General features: G+C 37.6%; 1 protein-coding gene across 1 annotated transcript; it reads right to left on the bottom strand.

Annotated features, from left to right (window-relative positions):
- Nucleotides 1-17741: 17741 nt before the first annotated feature.
- On the bottom strand, nt 17742-21892 carry LOC145057330 (serine/threonine-protein kinase STY46-like). The gene is made up of 14 exons (XM_079005144.1): nt 21172-21892; nt 20334-20448; nt 20042-20223; nt 19875-19947; nt 19667-19777; nt 19539-19589; nt 19317-19456; nt 19136-19243; nt 18975-19048; nt 18704-18879; nt 18462-18638; nt 18342-18392; nt 18067-18207; nt 17742-17989 (listed from the first exon to the last, which is right to left on the bottom strand). The coding sequence occupies exons 1-14, from the start codon at nt 21351-21353 to the stop codon at nt 17951-17953; spliced, it is 1620 nt and encodes a 539-aa protein (XP_078861270.1). The 5' UTR covers nt 21354-21892; the 3' UTR covers nt 17742-17950.
- Between the last annotated feature and the right edge of the window lie 250 nt (nt 21893-22142).

Here is a 22142-nt window from a genome sequence, read left to right on the forward strand (position 1 = left end):
TCATTTCACAATTCCCAATCCTTATCACAAGTGTAAGAATATCAAATTCTTTCCACTATTAGAATGTGTTAGATTCTAACATTTTATGCAATGATCCTTTGGTAATGTCATATCACCAAAGTCACAATGACTTTGCCAATGATATTACAAAGTACTCTATGAAGTCTCACATTCAAAGTGCATTCCTCTGAACATCCTTCTTGCATAAAAGTTTCTAATCTACATAGATTCTTAATATCCAACTCCCATTATGGAAACATTTCCATATTTGTTATATGACAACACATTCTAAATAGAATCCTATCTATTTATAATAATGTTAATATGGTCCATCGATTACTATACTACCAACAAGCGACAAATCCTCAGCAAAACCTTAGATTGTCCTTGACAGTTGTTTAACTTAATTTAGTCATATCTAGTTCTAGTGCTTTTCCCTCTTAATGCCCTAGGCATTTGGAAAAGACAGAACGGTCGAATATTACATCATATGTAATATATCCTATACCCAAAGCGTATAAGATACAATTCATAATGTTTTACATAAAGACATGATACTTTACCAGGCTCCTGCGATAATATTGCCATATATAGAATTTCCTTATGCTGAACCTTTTCAACATAACATTCATATATGTCATTTGACTAAATTTGATTAAAATTTCTCGATCTAAGCTTTTAGATTTTAAATGAAGTATAAATTTCTCTCCCTTAATTATAGCAAAACAATTTTTTTCAACCTCTGCAACTTTGCGAATAGAAACTTTTGTTTTCTATAATTAATATTGCTAACTCGCAATACTTAACATAATAATCATGCTCCCACTAACATGATAATTATTTCCTTACCAGCATAACATTTATGCTCGCACTAGTTTTGACATGTATTTAAAAAATAGTTGTACTTCTAGAAATCAATACTTATTGACTTTCTGTAACATCCCATTTAAAATAGAATGGTTAAATAATAAACTGGAACCTCGAGAAGTAATTTTAATATTATTATTTTATATTATTATAGTCCAAAATCAAATAATAATTATCAAGGTGTTGGTTTCGGGAAGCCATAAGATTTGAATCTCCAGGGGTTGAAGTGTAATTTCAGGATTTATTTTGAAAAGAATTTCAGAAGTCACGGTGTGCTTGGTAAAATATGGACTTATTATTAAAGGATTTTGGATGGTTGGGGTTAAAAGGGTAAGCTATGTGCCTAAGTTGAAAAGAATTTGTAAAGGAGGGGCCATTTAGTAACTTTAGGACTTAGTTTGTAAGGAATTTTAAAACACAGGGACTAAAGGAGTAAATTTTGGACTCAACTTGACAAGGATTTTATAGGGAGGGACCAAACGTGTCAATATGCACATGTTTGATGGTGGACACGGCTTGAACCTGTCACCCTCTTTCAGCCTACAAATATATTCATAACACACCCCATACAAACCTAACCCTAATTGAGATGACAGCCGCCATGTGACATCCCCAATTTCACGGCCAGAAAAAACCGATTTGTTTATGCTTTGTTTTTATAAAATCAGAGTAATCCTTTGATTAAAAGAGTTGCGAAATTTGTTCCCAAAATAAAATATGATAAAATAAAATTTATCAAAGCATTTCTTAAAGAAATTTATTTTCCTTAAATAACAAAATCTCGGGATGTCATGTTCCGATACAGACCAGAAGCATAAACAATATAAAATAGACCTTACAACAGTTATTTATAACTACTGGTCTATAATCCAAAATCTCTCGTCAGGTCCACCAACTTATACTCTTGTGCCATTACCTGTAATGCAAAGAAAACTGAGTGGGTTAGGCTTGGGAGCCTAGTGAGCATATAGGGTTTTCAACCCACAATAATACATTAATTATATTCAATTATCAAACAATCAAGCCAAATACCCATCCCCATATCTCCTTTATTTTCTCAATGGTTTACCCTAAAAACCAACCATCCTTCATTCATTCATTCTTAACGATTTACCTAAAGAATTGGCACAAAGTCCATTTGCTACCACGGTTTATACAACAGGCACTATGTCACATAGTCACCAGGGTGCATATAATAGGCACTAGGTCGCATAGCCACCAAGGTTTACACAATAGGCACTACGTCACAGAGTCACCAGGGTTTACACAACGGGCACGAAGTCACATCCTCACCAAGGTTTATCAAATAGGCACGGAGTCACATCGTCACCAAGGCTTACTCAATAGGCACGAAGTCACATCGTCACCAAGGCTTACTCAATAGGCACGAAGTCACATCGTCACCAACTATTCCATCTACCCATGTTCTACCCAACATTTTTGTAAATATAAATACAAACACAGTTTAAATCATTTAACACCCGTATAAAAACATCAATTCCAAGCCCATCTCAAATAGACAAATAATATATAACACATAGCACGTATTTCATAGCTAATACTTTATATTTATGTGTTAGAAGAAAGTAACTATACACTCACTTGATCAGAAGATGATCGGACAACACTACGGCTTGTAAAAGTAGTATTCTTCGGTAGATCTGGAAGATCTTCACAAAAACCGGGCTCCTCGTGGGTAGAGCTTCGGCTCGGGAATTTCACTTCTAGGGATCTTCGGGGCCTCGGGACTTGCTACGGGGCTCGGGAATTATACCGGGGCTTCGGGATATTTCTTGTACGAAAAACGATGCAAAAACGCGAGAGAAAGGGAAGAAATGAGCAAAGAACTCAGCTGCCTTTGCATCCCTTTTATAGGGGCTGAACCACCGAATTACGTTGGGCGTAATTAAGGTTACGCTGGGCGTAACCTGGATAAGCTCGCTGACTCCCCCCCATTGGATGATATCGGAAATTTATATTTAAATTAAATATCAAAATTATTTAATAAATTTCAAAAATTCATATATTCCTCATACGAACTCCATTTTTGACGTTCTCTATATCCTCGCGTAGGTGAGACTACTCTCTACAACTTTCTTTTAGACTCCGTCGGCTAGTTTTGACTTTATTTTTATTATTTATTTTTAGTAGGCTGGGAGAGGAAAACTCCGTTATAAATTCATAACTTCTTCATCTGACGTCCGTTTTCGTCTATATTTTTATCGGTTCACTAATATTAACGAAATCTTCGATTCTCATTTAGATTGTTTCGGCTAAAAACCGCTCGATCTCAAATCGAGTATTCGGGCTGCATACCGCTAAGTCGAAACTTAGAAAAATCATAACTTCCTCATACGAAGTCAGATTTGGACGTTCTTTTTATGCACGCTCACGGTTTAACGTATTCTACGATTTTCGTTTAGATCGCTAAGGCTAATTATCATTCTAACGTAAATTCACTTTTTACGTCGCGCTGTGTCGTGCCGGTTCTGTCGCGAAACTTCGACATGTCATAACTTCTTCGTTATAACTCGGATTTCGGCGTTCTTTATATGTAAGGAATCCAAGTTATAACGAAGAAGTAACATATACTATAACTTAGTTAAGATTACTCATTCTAAATAATCTTTCATCAAAAAGTCATTTTTGACGCTTATCGTCTCTAAATTGACTAGCCCTGATCTACGGGCGTTACAATTATCTCCCCCTTAGGATGATTACGTCCTGGAATCATCAACGAAATAGGGCTTGCATAATGATTCCACACGTTATTTCTTCATCTTAGGTAATAACCGTAACTTCTACGTTTCCTTGAAAGAGTGTTTAACTCTATGGCTTTCTTGACTAAAGATGATGCCCAAATCTTGCATCTACTTTTCGTACTACGTTGTACTTTCAATCATAACTTCAGAGTTACCAAATAAGTCCTTCTTGTGGACTCCTTCCTCTTATTAGGATAAATACTTTCCTTTATCTATTGTAACAGACCAATGGGTCGTGTCCTGATGACCTCTCATCGTAGTCGGACTCAATTGATATGACCACTAGGGTTGGAATAACAACCATCTTACTAGTCATTACTGAAACAATGGTAATGACATACTTGAATAAAATGGAATCAATTACTAGCTTCTTGGTAACCTTGTGACTTTCCCTGATCCAAGCGTGAGTCATGTGCTTCCAGTAGTATAGATCTCTACTACCATTCACACCTACTCATACTCGTCCCAAGTATTTTCTCGTAGTTAACCAACATAAATCATATAATCATTCAACACATCAGATAACAAAACCAGGGTTTATATTAATTCTTGAAACTATTACACAAAAGTTCAAGTTCACCCTATACTATGCCTGTAACAGGCTATGCTTCCTGATATAGACTTTATATATTAATATGAAGTCTTCATCTTTTAATACTCCCATCATTTTCTGCTTCGTCAAGGAGCATGTGGAATGCCCTTGGCTGTGGCAGTGCGTTTTTCTTTGGGCATTCTCTAGAAATATGCCCTTCTTCGTTACATCCATAGCACACCTTTTTGTTAGCTATGCATGTCACACCCCAAAACCATGAATGGCAGAAACATTCTGGGGCGGAGGACGTCATGTACAGTATCACAAACAATGAATAATAGTAAACAAGCAACAACATCATCCATTGCATTAATAGTATAATTTCATACATGTGTGTTCTGTCAAAGATATAGACACCAAATATATACATAACAAAAATAACAGATGAGTCTTGAACGAACTCCATCTTCTCAAAAGCCTGGCACCTGTACCTGTCTAGTGGTGACCTAAGAATACAAGTTATTTTAAAAGCGAGTATCAGCTTAATTCTGGTGAGATCATAAGTATATTAATGTCTGACTTTGTATGAAAACTTTTGTAAAATGTTTTTGTAAGATGTTTTGTACAATGTTTTGTATAATGTTTGAACTCTCCTAGAAAACCCTATGTTTCCTACTAACTGTAGCCTTCGACCAAGGCATCTAGTGACTGTGTGTATGTCTCTTGTTAAAGTGTGTGTTTTCCTAATTCTGGCTATCATTAACAAAAATATAGTTTCTACATTACCGTGCATCGTGTGAATATTCACGAAGTGAATGTAAAGGGGAAAATATTATCGTACCGTAGTATTTGTAATAAGTGACTACCGTGGTACTAACTACCTTACAACAAAAGGTGTTCCAAGTAACATGTGATCGACCTGTATCCTGCTACCGACTCTAGTAAAACGACGATATAAGAAATGACATTTGGCACCCGTAGACTTGCAAGTCCCACTGTAGCGAGCAGCAAGCTGTAGGATAGTCAATCCAGTATAGATCTATACGCAAACTCGTACACTCCCCAATTAAGGAGATTCGGGATACAAGAGCGGTCGTGGCAGGAAGTGCCATGACCCGCTCAACGGTTCACATAACTGCATGAATGTATATGTAATGAATGTGCTAACTAAAAGTGTAATCTTTCTCTGTCTAGCCTGTGTGTACTAAAATGGTATGTGTGTGCTAGTTGTAATGTATGTTCTCTCTATCTAGCATGTATAGAAATGTACTGTGCATACTAGCTGTAATGTACTGTATGAATTACTCGTACTGACTCATGAATGAACTGACTCATTGTATGTTTCATTGTTCTAGTGATAGTAATAGTATCCTCCTGTGCTACCCCTATGGTAACTTACTAGTGATGTAACTGGTACGTATGAACATGGAAGTATACCCTTGCTACCCAAGGGTACCGGATGAACTGGAAGGACCTTTATGACTATATATGTACACATGATATATAACTAATATTTAAACGACCTTCGGACGGGTACCCGATATCCCACCAGACCACATCTCAAGCGCGAAAAGGAAATAGGGCGGGCAGGCCTTCCTAAGCTTTTTAAACATTGCTTATATAACTATACATACCTAGGCATGCAATTGATAATAAGTAAAACAGAGTTTAAGTAAATGTATTTGATAAGTATAAGAACTTTGTAAAACAGTTTGAAGCAAAACAGTTTGATAAACAATTTGAACAATAAGGAAATCACTGGTTTTGTAGTTATTAATCACATGTGATTGATGTAATAACTATAAGTATTTGACTTGTATCCCCCCCCCCCTAAAAGCATTTAAAAAAATTTAAACCGATGATTAAGGGGTATGAACTCACCTGTAGTGAGTGGTACGGATGTTCTGAAGAGGTAGGATTGCTAGGTGTCAAGTGAAGTCTTGAACACATGCTATGATCCTAGTTAACATATAATCACACATATGTGTACCCAATTAGCTTTAAACTACTAATTGAAATTTTTTAGACTTCTTAGAACATGTTAAACACTTATAATAAGTGTTATTAGCCCTAAGGATTACATCTAAGTTGTTGTAGGACCTGGCTAGTGAGTTTAGGGTTCCAAAGGACCCCATATATGAGTTTACTCTCCAATAAACCTCACACAAGGAGTTTACGGTCATAAACCCTTGAGTTTACGGCCGTAAGCTCCTATGCCTTATGTTATTTGGTGTTTTGAAGTGTTACATTACCCCTAGAAGCAATTCTACTTGATGGTTTAATCCTTGGAAGGGTTTAGGGCATTAATACACTCCTTTGAGGAGTTCACGGCCCTGGGACCATTTCCCTTAGATATTACAGCCGTAATCTCTCATGGGGATTAGTTTTTGGTGATTTAAAGTCCCTAAATAACTAGGAGTAAATCAAGGCTATTGTTCTAAGGCTTTAGGAGTGATTAAGGCACTCTTTGGCCCTTGAGTTTGGAGTTCACGGTCTAAGAACTTCTTGGGCCGTGAACACCTTACTCTTGGTGTTCATGGGTGATTTCTAGTCCTATATACACTAACATACAAGTCTAAGGTAGTTACATATCAAGGGGAAAGGACTAGGCATCATTTTACCCTTATAAAAGAGTTTACTCCCCAAGGTGTTCTTGGGCGGTAAACTCTCAAATCTTGCTATTTTGATATGAAATCCAGGTTAATAAGCATATTATAAGCCATATAATACAACTACAGAGAGTTACTCACGATTTGGGATGAAAACCCGAAGATCTGTGAGAGAGAAAATGGCTTTTCTCTAGTTGGAAATGTAACTAATGAAATAATTTGGTTAAGAATCATATATATATAGTCCTGGGATTTTTGGCAGAAAATATTTTTATTCAAGAATTAAACTCTAATATCATAGAGTTCTGAAATAACAGAGTTGCACAAGACCCTAGTGCATCCTCTCTCCTGATATCTCTTTAAGTGTAAATCCTGAAATACTCAAACTTATACTAAAAAGTCTGAAAATTTACTGCAACTGTTCTGACTTCTATTGAAGTGATATTATTTGTACAAAATAGAATTTCGGGTTGTCACATCATCCCCTCCTTAGAAGGAATTTCGTCCCGAAATTAGAATTTAAACAAATAAGTAGTTACAACTAACTAAGTAAAAAAGACGAGGATATTTCAGTTTCATCTAATCCTCACGCTCCCAAGTGAATTCCGGTCCTCGCTTGGCGTTCTAGCGAACCTTCACTATCGGGATACGACTTTGTTTCGTTTGCTCGACCTCTCGGTCCATGATCTCTACTGGTTCCTCCACGAAGTTGAGGCTCTCGTTGATCTCGATCTCGTCGAGTGGAATATCAAGAGTCTCGTCGGACAGACACTTTTTCAAGTTCGATACGTGGAAGGTAGAATGTACGTTACTGAGTTCGTGCGGTAAGTTAAGTTTGTAAGCTACTGGTCCGATTCTTGCGAGAATCTCGAAAGGCCCAATGTACCTTGGATTTAGCTTTCCACGCTTTCTGAAGCGTATCAAGCCCTTCCAGGGTGAGACCTTCAATAGAACGCGGTCGCCCACCTGGAATTCCAACGGTTTCCTATGTTTATCAGTGTAGCTTTTCTGTCGGTCTCTGGAGGCTTTCAATCGTTCACGGATTTGAACTATCTTCTCCGTCGTTTCCCGTATTATTTCCGGACCTATGAGAGTGCTTTCGGGAATTCATCCCTTAGCTAACTAGGTATCACCCACCTCAGCCCAGCACAGAGGGGATCTGCACTTTCGGCCATAGAGGGCCTCGAATGGAGCTGCCTTTATGCTCGTGTGATAACTGTTGTTGTAGGAAAATTTGACAAGGGGTAAATGAGTATCCCATGCTTTCCCGAAGTCTATCACACAGGCTCGCAACATATCTTCCAAGGTTTGGATAGTCCTCTCACTTTGTCCGTCAGTCTGTGGATGGTAGGTTGTACTCATGTCCAGCCTAGTTCCTAAGGAACTTTGTAACGATTTCCAGAACCTCGAAGTGAATCTACTATCTCTGTCTGAGATAATAGATAAGGGAACACCGTGCAGTCTTACAATCTCCCTAATGTAAGTTCTTGTAAGTTTCCCCATCTTGTTTGTTTCTTTGATTGGCAAGAAGTGTGCAGACTTGGTCAGTCTATCGACGATGACCCATATGGAATCAAGTCCACCCGTCGTCTTGGGCAACTTGGTTATGAAATCCATAGTTATCCGCTCCCAATTCCATTCCGGTATCTCAGGCTATTGTAGAAGACCAGAGGGTTTCTGGTATTAGACCTTGACCTTTGCGCAAGTAAGGCATTTACCCACGAAGGTAGCAATCTCTGCTTTCATGTTAGATCCAGATACATCTTATCTGATCCCGGGTGCACGGAATAACGAGTGTTGTGTTCCTCGTTCATGACCAAGTCTCTGAAACCACCTAGTTTCGGGGTCTAGATCCGATCCATGAAATAATAAGCACCGCCACCCTTAACCTCCAAGTTCTTATCCATCCCTCTTAGGGATTCACCCGCCACATTTTCGGGCTTCAAAGCGTCGAGCTGAGCTGCCTTTATCTGCGTGGACAAGTGTGAATGGATAGAAATAGTCAATGATTTGACTCTACGACCAGAATATTCTTTCCGACTCAGGGCGTCAGCTACTACATTGGCTTTACCCGGATGATAACAAATTTCGCATTCGTAATCACTGAGTAGCTCTACCCACCGTCGTTGTCTCATGTTGAACTCCTTCTGGTCGAAGATGTGTTGTAAGCTATAACATCGTAAATTTCAAAACAATTTTTCGCATTTTATACAAAACACAATTCATTCATTATTCATAAAAACATCATTGTTTTAAACTCCAATTCATAGCATATAAAAATCCCAAGATCTCGTAACATAAAAATCCCGTGTGTGTACTGATCAGGCCGGCGTCTTCCCGCGATCCTCACTAGTACCTGAAACAAATAACACCAAACACTGTAAGCACAAAGGTTTGTGAGTTCCCCAATATACCGCACATAACACATATTAGCCACTCGAGGCTATAACTCTGTGGGTCCGTGGACCCTACTCTGTGAACCCTCTGGTTCTAACTTTGTGAACCTTCCGGTTCTAACTCTATAAACATGCACGGAATAAATCACATAGAAATAATGCAGTACAACACATATCATATATATAACATACAAATACTCTGTCACATAACTCTGGTTACCTACTCAAGGTAAAGTATAGTGAGAAGACTCACCTAGCGTATCTCGATAACTCGTAAATCCCTGAAATCACTAGTGCTCGATCTCCCGAGCTATAGTCCTCCTATAAAACAATACATCTCTAATTAACACTTTCCCAACTAAGGTTGACTAACCCTATCAAGTCAACACCGGTCAACTCTGGTCAATGGTCAACGGTCAACCCAACTCACCGAGTCTCTACGTGGACCCGATTCCTCTGAGTCCCTTCCGACTCATCGAGTCACTCTCCCAACTCGGTTACTCAACCCCTGGTTCGAAATCCCTGAACAACCCGCACCAACTCGTCGAGTCTGCCAATGGACTCGGCGAGTGCATTCCATGCACAACCCCAAACGACCTTCTGAGGTCAGATCTGTTCCACTAACTCATAGATCCAGTCCTTCCAAGCTTATTTATCACGTAAAGTTCTTGTCTTGGTGCTCATATCACACCTAATGACCCATAAATGGTGTTTTACCCTCAAGCACAAAGATCCCAAACCAAAACCTCCATGGATTCATAAAAATCTTGGACAAAGGGACACTCTGGACCTCTAAGGGTCCAGATCCAGAACCTAACTTGCTTAAGGGACCAAGGGAGCACTAGATCAAGCCACAAAAGGACTCAATAAGCCCTAAATCAACATGAACACCACCTCAACAGAAAAGGGTTCGAAAATAGTACCTCAAACGTGATGTTCTGGACCTCAAATCTTTAGGAAGTTAATCCCCTTGCTTCCTCTTGGCTATAGCTTCCTTTCCCTTGCTAGACAACACCTCCAAGGTCAACAATGGCTCCTTCTCTCACTCCAAACGCTCAAGCTCACTAGGGTTTCGCTCTGGGAACTGGTGAGCACAAATGACGGCCATAAGGCCCTTTAAATAGGCCCCAAACCCGAGAAATTAGGGTTTCATTAAACAGCACGGACTCACCGAGTCCACCAATGCGACTCGTCGAGTCCGATCATTAATCCGGATGAGAAATCGCGTCTCTACTCGGCGAGTCTACGCACCAACTCGCCGAGTCTACCACAAAACTCAAAATAAAAAAAGAATAAATATAATACCTGAAATTCCGGATGTTACATAAGCTCTTGTGGTTTGTAAAGATAGTGCTCTTCGTTCCTTACAAGTAATGTCTCCAGATCTTCAGAGCAAACACAACTGCTCCTAGTTCAAGATCGTGGGTCGTGTAGTTGACCTCATGTGTCTTCAGCTGTCTCGAGGCATAGGCGATGACCTTACCTCGCTGCATCAGAACACATCCGAGCCCTTGATTCGACGCATCGCAATAGACGACGAATTCTTCTATTCCTTCGGGAAGGGATAGTATTAGCGCGGTGCACAAGGATCGTTTGAGCGTTTGGAACGCTCTCTCCTGCTTCTCTTCCTAGTCAAAGGCCACGCCCTTCTGGGTCAGTGTTGTAAGAGGTTTCACTATGCGGGAGAAGTTCTTAATGAACCTGCGATAGTAGCCAGCGAGGCCTAGAAATTGACGAATTTCCGTAGGCGTCTTCGGTGCTGACCAATTCTCAATGGCCTTGATTTTGGAAGGGTCCACGTGTATACCCTCTTCACTAACCACGTGCCCTAAGAATTCGACTCGCCAAATCCAAAATTCGCATTTCGAGAACTTCGCATAGAGCTTCTCCGAACGCAATGTTTCAAGGACTTGTCGCAGATGTTGACTATGCTCCTCCTTACTTCGAGAGTAGATAAGTATGTCATCGATGAAGACGATGACGAACTGATCCAAGTAAGGATGACACACCCTATTCATTAAGTCCATGAATACAGCGGGTGCGTTCATCAATCCGAACGGCATCACTACGAATTCGTAGTGCCCATAACGAGTTCGGAAGGTTGTCTTTGGAACATCCTCCCCTAGCACTCGTAGTTGGTGATATCCAGATCTCAAGTCGATTTTTGAAAAGAAGTTCACCCCCTGGAGTTGGTCAAACAAATCGTTGATCTGAGGCAAAGGATAACGATTTTTGACAGTCAGCTTGTTGAGCTCCCTATAGTCGATGCGCATACGAAACGATCCGCCTTTCTTCTTGACGAACAAGACTGGAGCTCCCTAGGGTGAGAAGCTTGGTCTTATAAAGCCCTTGCTGAGCAGTTCGTTAAGTTGACCGGACAGTTCTTGCATCTCTACAGGTGCTAGACGATAGGGCGATTTGGCTACTGGGGTAGCCCCTGGAACTAAGTCGATTCAGAACTCGACTTGACTTTGCGGAGGTAATCCTGGGAGTTCTTATGGAAATATGTCGGGAAATTCGCGTACTATTGGAATGTTCTGAATGTCCTTCGTTTCTTGGCTCACATCGACCTCATGAGCAAGGAATGCACGACATTCCTTTCGCAAGAATTTCTGAGCCTGGATGCTCGAGATGATACGAAGGTTCGTGTCGGTTTTGTCGCCATAAACTACTAAGGTTTCGCCAGACAGCAGATTAAGGCGAACAGCCTTTTCGTAACACATGATATCGGCACGATGGAGACTCAACCATTCCATGCCAATAATGATGTCGAAACTTTTAATTGAGACCGACATAAGATCGATAGAAAATGAATGGTTATCTAAAGTTAGGGCACACCCTATGAATATACTGCTAGTGCTCTCTGTCTTCCCATTAGCCATTTCTACAGTGAACGGTTCCTTAAGTGCTCGTGATTTTTGCCTAAGTAAATGAGCAAATTTTTGGTTCACAAAACTCTTCTCCACTCCACTATCAAATAGAATGCATGCATAAGAGTTATCGAGGAGGAACGTACCAGTGACTACTGTAGGGTCGGCAACCGCTTCCTCATGGCCTATGGCCAGAACTCTTGCCGCTCCACCGGCAAACCCTGCCTTCGGGCAGTTTCTTTTGAAGTGGCCTACTTCGCCACATCCGTAGCAAGTTTGGCCTGCTCCAGCACCGGGGGCTTGGTTGATTGGCTTCGTCGGAGCTTTACAGAAACAGGCGGTGTACCCCTTTCCGTTGCAGTTCAGACATTGCATCTCCCGGCATGCGCCGACGTGATGGAAGTTGCACTTGTTGCACTTAGGCAAACTTCCAGCATACTGCTTCACCGGAGCAGCAGCGGCAGGTGCTATTGCAGCATGCACTGCCACGACCTGCTGCTTTTTGGCATCCTTCGCCTTCTTCTTGTCATCCCAAAACTTCCGCTTGGGATCAACGGTCCTTGCAGGTTCTGAGATGGCCAGGGTAGTTGTTGCGGCCGAGGTACGAACCCCATGGTCTATGAGCCGTTGTGCCAATCGCTTGGCACTATCAAATGTAGTGGGGTGTGATGCCAAAACATTTCCCTGGTATGGGGGCACCAGTCCCCATATGTATCTTTCGATCTTCTTTCCCTCTGAAGGAATCATGTTGGGACAGAGGGCCACCAGTTCACAGAACCTGGCGGTGTAGGAGACTACATTGGAGCCCTTCATGGTTAGGCCCCACAGTTCTTCCTCCAGCTTTTGGATCTCGCCCCTCGGGCAGTATTCCTCAATCATGAGGTCTCTCAAAGTTTCCCAGCCCATAGCATTAGCCACTACAAGAGATAGTGACTTAACATGGCCATTCCACCATGTTAGGGCTTTGGTTTCAAAGGTGCAAGCAGCATACTTTACCTTTCTCTCCTCAGGACAAGAGCAGATTTCGAAAACCGATTCGGTTTTCTCGAACCATTGCGAGAGGGCAATGACTCCGCCAGTCCCCTTGAAGGACAATGGCTTGCAGTTCGTGAAGTCCTTATAGGAGCACTCTCTCGAGCGCACAAGAGCTTCCATATGAACAGACTGAACAGGGGTTCCTCCTCCAGTGGAACCCGATGAATGATATTCAGCCATGGCTGTAGCCACAGCCGCAGCTACGGCAGCATTTAGAGCTGTCGTATCGAACTGAGGAGTAGGTGGTTGAGGATGTGGAGGAGGTGGTGTTTCGTTATTGATATTTCTCCTTGGATTTCTGCGAGGCGGCATCTTTGATCTATAGTTTATGAAGATGAAACGTTGATAAGATTTCAATATGAGCTTCTTGTTAATGTGCCCAAGACAACAATGTTACAAGCATTCCTTGTCTACACCATTAGACGAATCAATATGAAATACACTATTTCCTAAGTTATCAACGTAAATTATAGTTTCATACACACCATTACAAGGTAAATCTTTAAACATAAAAACACCGCTTTTATAATCGAACCGTTCACGTCATTAAACAAATATCGAAAATCTTGTCTGAACAATGCATGAAAAGAAAAAATGTTTCTTGTCATTTCTGACAAATAATAGCAATTAATTAAATCTATCTCAACATCACCACTGAGCACTAAACCATAAGTTCCAATCTTAGTAACAGGTGCAGATCGCTTATTCCCCATGATCAGATTTATTCTTCCATGCTCCACTTCCTCACTTTCTCTTAGCCCCCACAAATCAAAATAAAAGTGGAAACCACATGTTGTGGCAAGGACCCAAGATTGATTAAGTTGTGAGTTATTGAATTGAATAATATGCATACCTGTCGAAGATGGCTTGACCTTGCCATCCTTTAAATCTGGCAAGTATTTTGGGCATTTTCGTTTCCAATGCCCTTTGTCGTTACAATAGTAGCAAGTGTCCTCCTCAGGATCACTAATAGTTGGAATATCAAAGTTTGGCTTTTTTTTCATCCCACTGTCAGATGCTCTAGCATGGACCTTACCCTTCCAGTTTGATTGAGGATTAACTTTCCTCTTCTTCCCTCTGTTTTGACCAATGGCCAGTACAGGAGCACTTGTCGCTAAAGGGACCTGAATTTTCTTTATCTCTAACTCAGCAGTTTGCGACAATTTATGGATTTAGGTCAATGTGGTCTCTATGTTGTTCAAATGATATGTCAAAATGAACTGATCATAACTAAGATGCAAAGAGTTAAGGACCATGTATATGGCCAACTCCTTGTCAAAAGACACATTAAGCTTTTCCAACCACTCTAAATATCTCTACATTATGTGCACATGGTTGCACACATATTCTCCTTCCTTCAACTTGCATGTCATTAACGCCTTGACAGCCTCATACCTTTTTTGTCATGTTTTCTTGTGAAACTTTTCAGCAAGATCCAAGCACATTTTGTATGGCCAGTAGTTCTCGTAGAACTTTTGCAACTCAGGTACCATGGTTGCAACCATTATGCAAGTGAACTTTGTTGTGTCGTCATAGTGTTGTTTGTAAGTGGCAAGCTCCTCTAGAGTAGCAGTTGACTCACCGACTTCAAGTAGAGGTTTTTCGAGAACATGCTCTTTGCTCTGGTATCATAGAGTCGTTTTGAGAATTCGCATCCATTCCATGTAGTTTGGACCAGCTAGCTTATCTTTCGATAAGATCGTCAAAACGTTGAAGTTGGAGTTGTTGGTGGAGGTTTGAGCAACAGTAGTATCACCAGAAGTAGACATCTATTAAGAGTGAAAGTTTTAGTTAGTTGACACAAATCCTTAATATTTTAACCCAAAATAAAATTTTAAGGTTAGGATCCAAAATACAATTCACAATCAAGAAGAGGGATGTCATAGTATTATTACATACAGGTAGATAAGACAATTCACCAATTTCAATCAAATATGAAATTCCTAAATCTTTTGAGATTCATTAAATCCTATCAATGTCATATTCAATCTCAGATTATGCTCTTTTAGTTGTGACTGAGATACCGAGGATCACAAACAAGATGTGAATAACCGTACAAACTCACTTGACAACTTCGATGTCATTTATCATCTCAGAGTACTGTGTCGGTAAACCACACACGCTCCATCAATAATGATAATTTTTGAGTTTTGTTATCATGTCAACTTTATAGTCTCAAATTAGTTTTCCGGTTAGCCACACATGCTCCACTAACAATTAATAAAGAATGATGTGCATTTTTCATGGATTGACATATTTTTCACATTTTTCCTAAAGTAACTAGAGTGAGATTTTAAAAGAAGGTTATAGTATTTTTACAGATTATACATTTAATTTGATTATGTCTTATCAAACTCGTTCAGCTAACGGCCATCTACCACACAGAAGAGCGGTTAGTGAAAAGGACACCCATTCAACGGTCATTATATATGCAGTTTCCTTATACCCTCTAAAAGTATAACTTCGTTAATGAGGCTTATTAGCGATTCGACTGACTTTTTCTTCTACATATAGAAATTAAACTTCTATTATGTATATATATATAACCTTTCAAAATTCTAAGTTTAAATATTAATTATTCGAATTAAACTTTTAATTAATTAATATTAAACCAATTATGATTTATCTTTATATTTTAATTAAACATATAATTAAATTAAATTAAATCATTTAAAATTAAATAATTATTTTTAATTAAATAATTAATAAAATAATTCAAATTTAATCCTAATTTAAAACCCTTCTAATTTTTGAAATTAGGGTTTAGGGTTATCATGTTTTAATTGCTCAAATATTAAGGCAATTAAAATAATAATTGAGAAAAGTAGAAAACCCTAAGGGAACCCTATAATTTTCAAAAATTGGGTTAAGGAGGCTAGGGTTTCAAGAAACCCTAACAAAGTCGAAATTCTGAAGGCAAAGGGTTTATTTTTTATAAACCCTAATTTGATTCATTTAATTTTATGCACAATCAATAGAAAACAATGGTTCTGATACCACTGATGGGTTTTATAGGCTATTAAAATACATATGAAACAAAAATCTTAACCCTTAACTTGACATGCAACCTATAGAGGATCTATGTTTTCTCTGATTGATAGCAATAAACAATGAATATCAAGAACCCTAAAAGAACCCTATTGAAATCAAAATTTATAGGTTAAGGTTTACATGCTTTTGATTTATTATTGCAAATAAATCCTTGATCCCATTCTTGATTTCTTCAGAAAGTCTATCACCAAAAGTTTGATGTCTCTAATGGTTTGTACCCAAACCCTAACAATTAGAATACATGAGTAGAGAGGAGGAGAGGGAAGAAAATCTGTTATTCTCTTGGGAAGAAGGAGTGGAAGAAATTCATAGGCCAAGAGGTCCTATTTATAGCTGATACAAGGAACCTTGGAAACCTTAACTTGAATATAATATTAATATTTCAACTAGGTAATTATCTAATTTATTAATTATCTACAAGGAATAATCTAGATCCTGTTAGGATCCTTCCCAGAGTCGTTCAATCCTTGGAAGGTTCTGAAATTCCTTCTTGTTCAACTATTGAACAGTTATAGCTTAAGTCCTTACACTTTTAGTTAATCCAATTAATCTTAAAATTAATTTCAATTAATTTCTTATTAATTCTTAATTAAATAATATTATTTCTAATTAATATATTAATCATATAATATATAAACAAATCATTTATTACAATTTATTAATCAATCTCTCTCTCCAAATGTCATTCTACACAATTACTAGTTATGAGGACAATCCAAAAAATACTTTATTTAAGTTCAAATATATATTAATTTATTTATAATCTTAGACACTTTAATCCAACAGAATTTTCACAACTTCTTAAAGCATAACCTAAAAATCATAGAATGTATATTACAATTATGACCTTGCCTAGTGGCAAGAAAGATTGTTCTACAAGTAGATGTAGTAGCATTAAGTCCAAAACGTTATGTCTTGACGTCATACAATATTTCCGAGTAAGGTGCATTATATGGGACTATCCCCCGGCCTCCCAAACAAAAGGATGGAAGATGAAAGCACAAAAGAACATAATCTACCATAATAAATGAAAATGTTATTGCCACTTGTCATTCTCTCATTTAATTGGCCACATTTCATTTTGTCATAATTTTGAGATATATTAATTTTTCACTTGTCATTAGTTCATTATTCATTTCCAATATATCAATAATTAGTTTCCATAAATTAAACCTACCATAATGATTATTAATTTCAAATTTGAAATTTGAAATTTCAATTTCAATTATACACTTTAACCTTTGTATTTAACATTTTGTTATAATAACATGTTTAGTATACGGGTCTGACAATTAAACACATAATTTTAATTAATTTATTTTTTGCATGTTTTTTATTTGTCATAATTTTCACTTATTTCATATTTCAAATTCAATTAAACTTCTTATTTAATCACTCCTAGTTAACATTATGTTTTAATCAACCCCTATAATATACGGGTCTCACAACTAGTGATAGAAAAAGAAAAGTATAATATCAGATAACTAGCATTCGTATGTATATATGTATATATACATATAAACTTGCATTGTAACACCCGATTGGGACTATTGTATAGTTTTGTAGTTTTAACTAATATCAACACGAGCACAGATTAAGTATGGAAAAACATAGACACATAACAGAAATCTTTGCTCAACAACACTGAAAACCAATTCTTGAGTATGAAAAAACACAAATCTTTGGTGAACAACAGTGAAAAGCCATTCTTGGAGTATATGATTCTATTACACGCACGCTTTCTTTTAGTTGTCTCTTTAGTATTAAGAAAAACCCCCTCTATACACTCGTATTCATCTACATACTGTATTACGCAATTTTCCTATACTCAACTTTCACTTCGTGTCTCACCTTTCTCCTGTAAATTCTACACCACCCAAAAAACTCATTAATCACTTAAATATATTTAAAAAAAATTAAAATATATATAAAATAAGTATGTACCTGAAGTTCCTTTAGAAATGTTACTAATTCAACTTTGATTTCAGAGAAAGAAGGGCGGTTGACAGGATCAGTTTCCCAGCATCTTTGCATCAATTCCAAAAGCTTTGGGTGTGTATTTGTTGGAAGATCCGGTCTACGCCCCTGATCACACATATAAAAATACAATTTTTATTTTAAAATTTTATAAAATAGCCGTGTTGTATATTTTTAATTATTTATTATATTGATAAATGATAAGAAAAAAAGATAATGGAAAGTAGAGCGTTACGCCTTACCTGTCTTACTCCCAAGGCTGCTTGCAATGGTGTCATGTTATCGTAAGGAATCTACAAATAAATATTTGGTTTAGTAGTAGTCAAAAGACGTTTTTGCCCTTTTAAGAAGTGAAATTTTACCTTGGCTGTGACAAGCTCCCACAAAACAATTGCGAAACTGAAAACGTCTGCTTTTTGATCATACGGTTGATGATTTATGACCTCGGGAGCCATCCATCGATATGTTCCAGTCTCAGCTGTCATAACTCCCTCTTGATTCTGAAAGCGCGCGACCCCAAAATCAGCCACCTTTACAACCTAAACAAAACATTCAAAAATTGAAGTCATTAAAAAAAATAAATAAATAAATAAATAAGACTTACATTATTACTATCCATGAGCAAATTGGCAGTTTTGAGATCCCTATGAATGATATTGCTCTTGTGGAGATACTCCATTCCTTTACAAACATCTATAGCAAACTGAACTAATTGGGGAAGGGACAAGTTGTGGTGGTTTTTATGTAAATATTCATAAAGGCTGCCACCTGGCATGTATTCTGTAAACAACCATTTATATAGTTTTATTAAATGCTTAGAAAAAGCTTAGAATTATATATAAACAACAATTTCTACTTCTAAAAGAAGTTGATACCTGTTATTATGCACATGTTAGGCTGCTTTGTACAAGCACCAATAAAACGAACAACGTTTCTATGACGAACCTCCCTGTAAAAAGCAAACAATTATTTAAAAAAACAATAAAACTGTTGCTTTTGGAGTATGATATTTATTGCTTTGATTAAAAAAAATTACCTAAGAATAGTAACTTCATGTGAAAATTCATGCTCCAATGCTTCATTCAGGTGCTCAGATCTAAGAATTTTCACAGCAACTTCCTGACCAACATACACACCACGATGCCTTGCCAAAAATAAAAAGAGAGAGAATATTCAGAGTTAAATTAAATGAAAGCAATAATAAATAATGGACTTACAGATCACCACAAGATCCAGATGCAACTTTTTCTCCTATTTTGAGTAATCTTATATCTATCTCTGTATCTATAAAACTAGCTTCAGCAGCTACTGCTCTTTCTATTGCTGATTTTGAACGTTTAGAACCCGACCATGAACCCTAAAAAGTTAACAAAAGTAAATAAATATTTCATAGAAATAAAGATATATGTATATAATAAAATAATAATAATATGAAGTACCTCACTCCTAGCAATTGCTCTTTCCATTGCTACATGAAGAGCCTTTGTTTCCTGACAAGAATATAATAACATTCAGAGTTTGAATAAGAGATGAAGAAAATAACAAAGCAAATTGTTATAAATAATACCTGAAGAGGCCACCCATCAACCACAAACACATCCAAAGAATAGCCATCAGTTGTTGAAAACACATGTGCTTCACGTATGTTGAGTCCTATGTCAGAAAGCAAAGCTGAAAGCTAAAGGAAAAGAAGACAGGTTAAAAATACAAGACTATGACACAAAATAACAGCATAGATATCTCTAATCTCTCAACTCAGAAACAAGAATTGATACCTGACTAAGGAGTTTAGGCTTATCAACAGCTGAAAATATCACTTCATGAATAGGTACATGGATATCATCCTGCCTGAAAAACATTCACCACATCTCAACTTATTCCCTTCATCATAAAAAAGTTCACAATTTATGAGGAAGAGAGTGTATATTCATATATACAATACCTTCTGAAAGAGTCTCCATCAAGATTCTCTTTGACCTTATCAAGAGAAGTTTTTCTGACTTCCAAGTTTAAATCCTCAAGTTTAGAACAAGCTTCAAAATCCATCTCAGGCTTTCTGTCATGTGATAACTTGGGTCCCACAGTTAGTTCTTGTTGGTCATCATCTGCTTGAGTCCCAAAGTTCTGTAAACTCAATTGTGGAGCATAAAAAGGTAAGATATAATGTTTGTTATGTTTAGAAAAGACACAAACAAAGATAGATAACATTCATAATGTTATCTATAAAACATTACCTCTAAAAAGCGGACATGAAAAACAGGTCTATTCTCAGGGTCCTTTGCTAAAACAAGGAGCTTCTGATGTAGTAATACATCTTCAACTCTATCCAAGTTGATATCCAGTGCATAACTGACACAGATAAAACCCAAAATTTATCAATAGATGAAAATGTTTCTCAATATGTACAGAATTAAATAGATACTCTGTTTTCACATCTGCTACAGAAAATTTGATTGTGAATTGGCTTAGTATCCTGTTCATGATAGGAATTACAATAACAGAAAGATTGAAAGTTGGAACAGAATCAGTAATATCAAAGAAACATACTCATTTGGTATTTAATTAACAATTATCCTAAACATATCTGGATATTAATAGATAAATAAATGTATATGCGTGTTTACTAAAAATAGAGTATACAATAGCCAAAACTACAGTGTCACTGGTTCACGGCATCTTCTTTTACACATGATAAATGATTCAATCTCCAAAGTAGATTGAAAAATCCACTTCAAACAGGAATTATCAACAAAGACATAATAAAGTGGAACAAACGCATTAGAAACCTACACGCAAGCACTACTTTAGAGTAATATAAGTGATTAATCACCAAATTCTATTCCCTTCGATCAAAGAACAAGTGAACAACACATTGATAACACTTTCCCCATATTTACATTGTTAAGCTACCTCCACAAAAAATTCCATGCGAAATAAATAAATGAAAACTACATGCTTAATCATATTCAATATAATAATGCGCTAAGCGCATTATTACACACTCAAGAACTCAAGAATCTGCAGATGAGAGATTATCTAAAAAGGAGATACGAATTGATAATCTAAATATACCTAGCAGGTAATCGATTGAAGTGAGCTTCCAATTGATCACGAAATTCAGGATGAGCGGTAGCCTCTTCGTTTCCAATCTCCAGTAACCGATTATACACATCATTCACTATCTCGTTGCCGCTGAAACCTCCAAAACTCCTCGGTGGTGAAGAGCTTTCACCAACTCCTTCAACTAAATCCATCACTCCACAAACTGTTTCAATGTACAACCTTACTCCATACGTAGAGCAATATCTATATAAAGTAAGATGAAAGAAAGTGATCGGAGAATATCTTCTCCGGCGAAAACGAGAGTAAGTGTGGTGGCGGTGGGGGATCTTTGACGGTGTGTTGACGGAATCTAGGAAAAAAGAGGGTAAGTTTGTACTTTTAGATGAGTTCCGAGGGCAATTTGGTCAGCCATTAGAGGTCTTTCTCCATTTGAAGAAAAAACTTTGAAAGGGGGTCAGGCTTTTTGAAGGAGGGGGGCTAATGGTTTTGTCACTGTGTGTTTTGGTGAAATGTGTGAGAGAGAAAGTGAAATAAAGGTGGAGTGGATAGGGTTGGGAAGTTTGTTGAGAAGTGAAATGACGGAAAAGGGTATCGGGTTGTTGAGATATTACGAAGAGTGGCAAAGGTGTTGAGTCAAAGGATTTGAGAGTATAAATTGAGTGAGATTCGATGAATCCATGGGAAGGGCGATTTGGTAATTATGATGTGGAAAGAATTTTTGGGGCAATAGGAATTTAGAGGCGAATTAGATCATGCTTTATAGGAAGGTAACGCCAAACGGGGTGTGCATTTTCCAGAGGAATGATAGGGTGACAGTATGTTTCACAGGTTCGATCTTTTTAGTGGAAGATCTTTGAGTTGGCTTGCATTACTTTTGTTTTACTTCTAACAAAATAGTTACTTTTATTTAAAAAATAAATTATTTTGTTTTTATAATTTATAATTCTGCTTTGATTAATCAAATTGCAATAGTTATAAGT

Source organism: Lactuca serriola, chromosome 6 (genome assembly GCF_051521515.1).
Source record: "Lactuca serriola cultivar US96UC23 chromosome 6, Lser_US96UC23_V15, whole genome shotgun sequence".
NCBI lineage: Eukaryota > Viridiplantae > Streptophyta > Magnoliopsida > Asterales > Asteraceae > Lactuca > Lactuca serriola.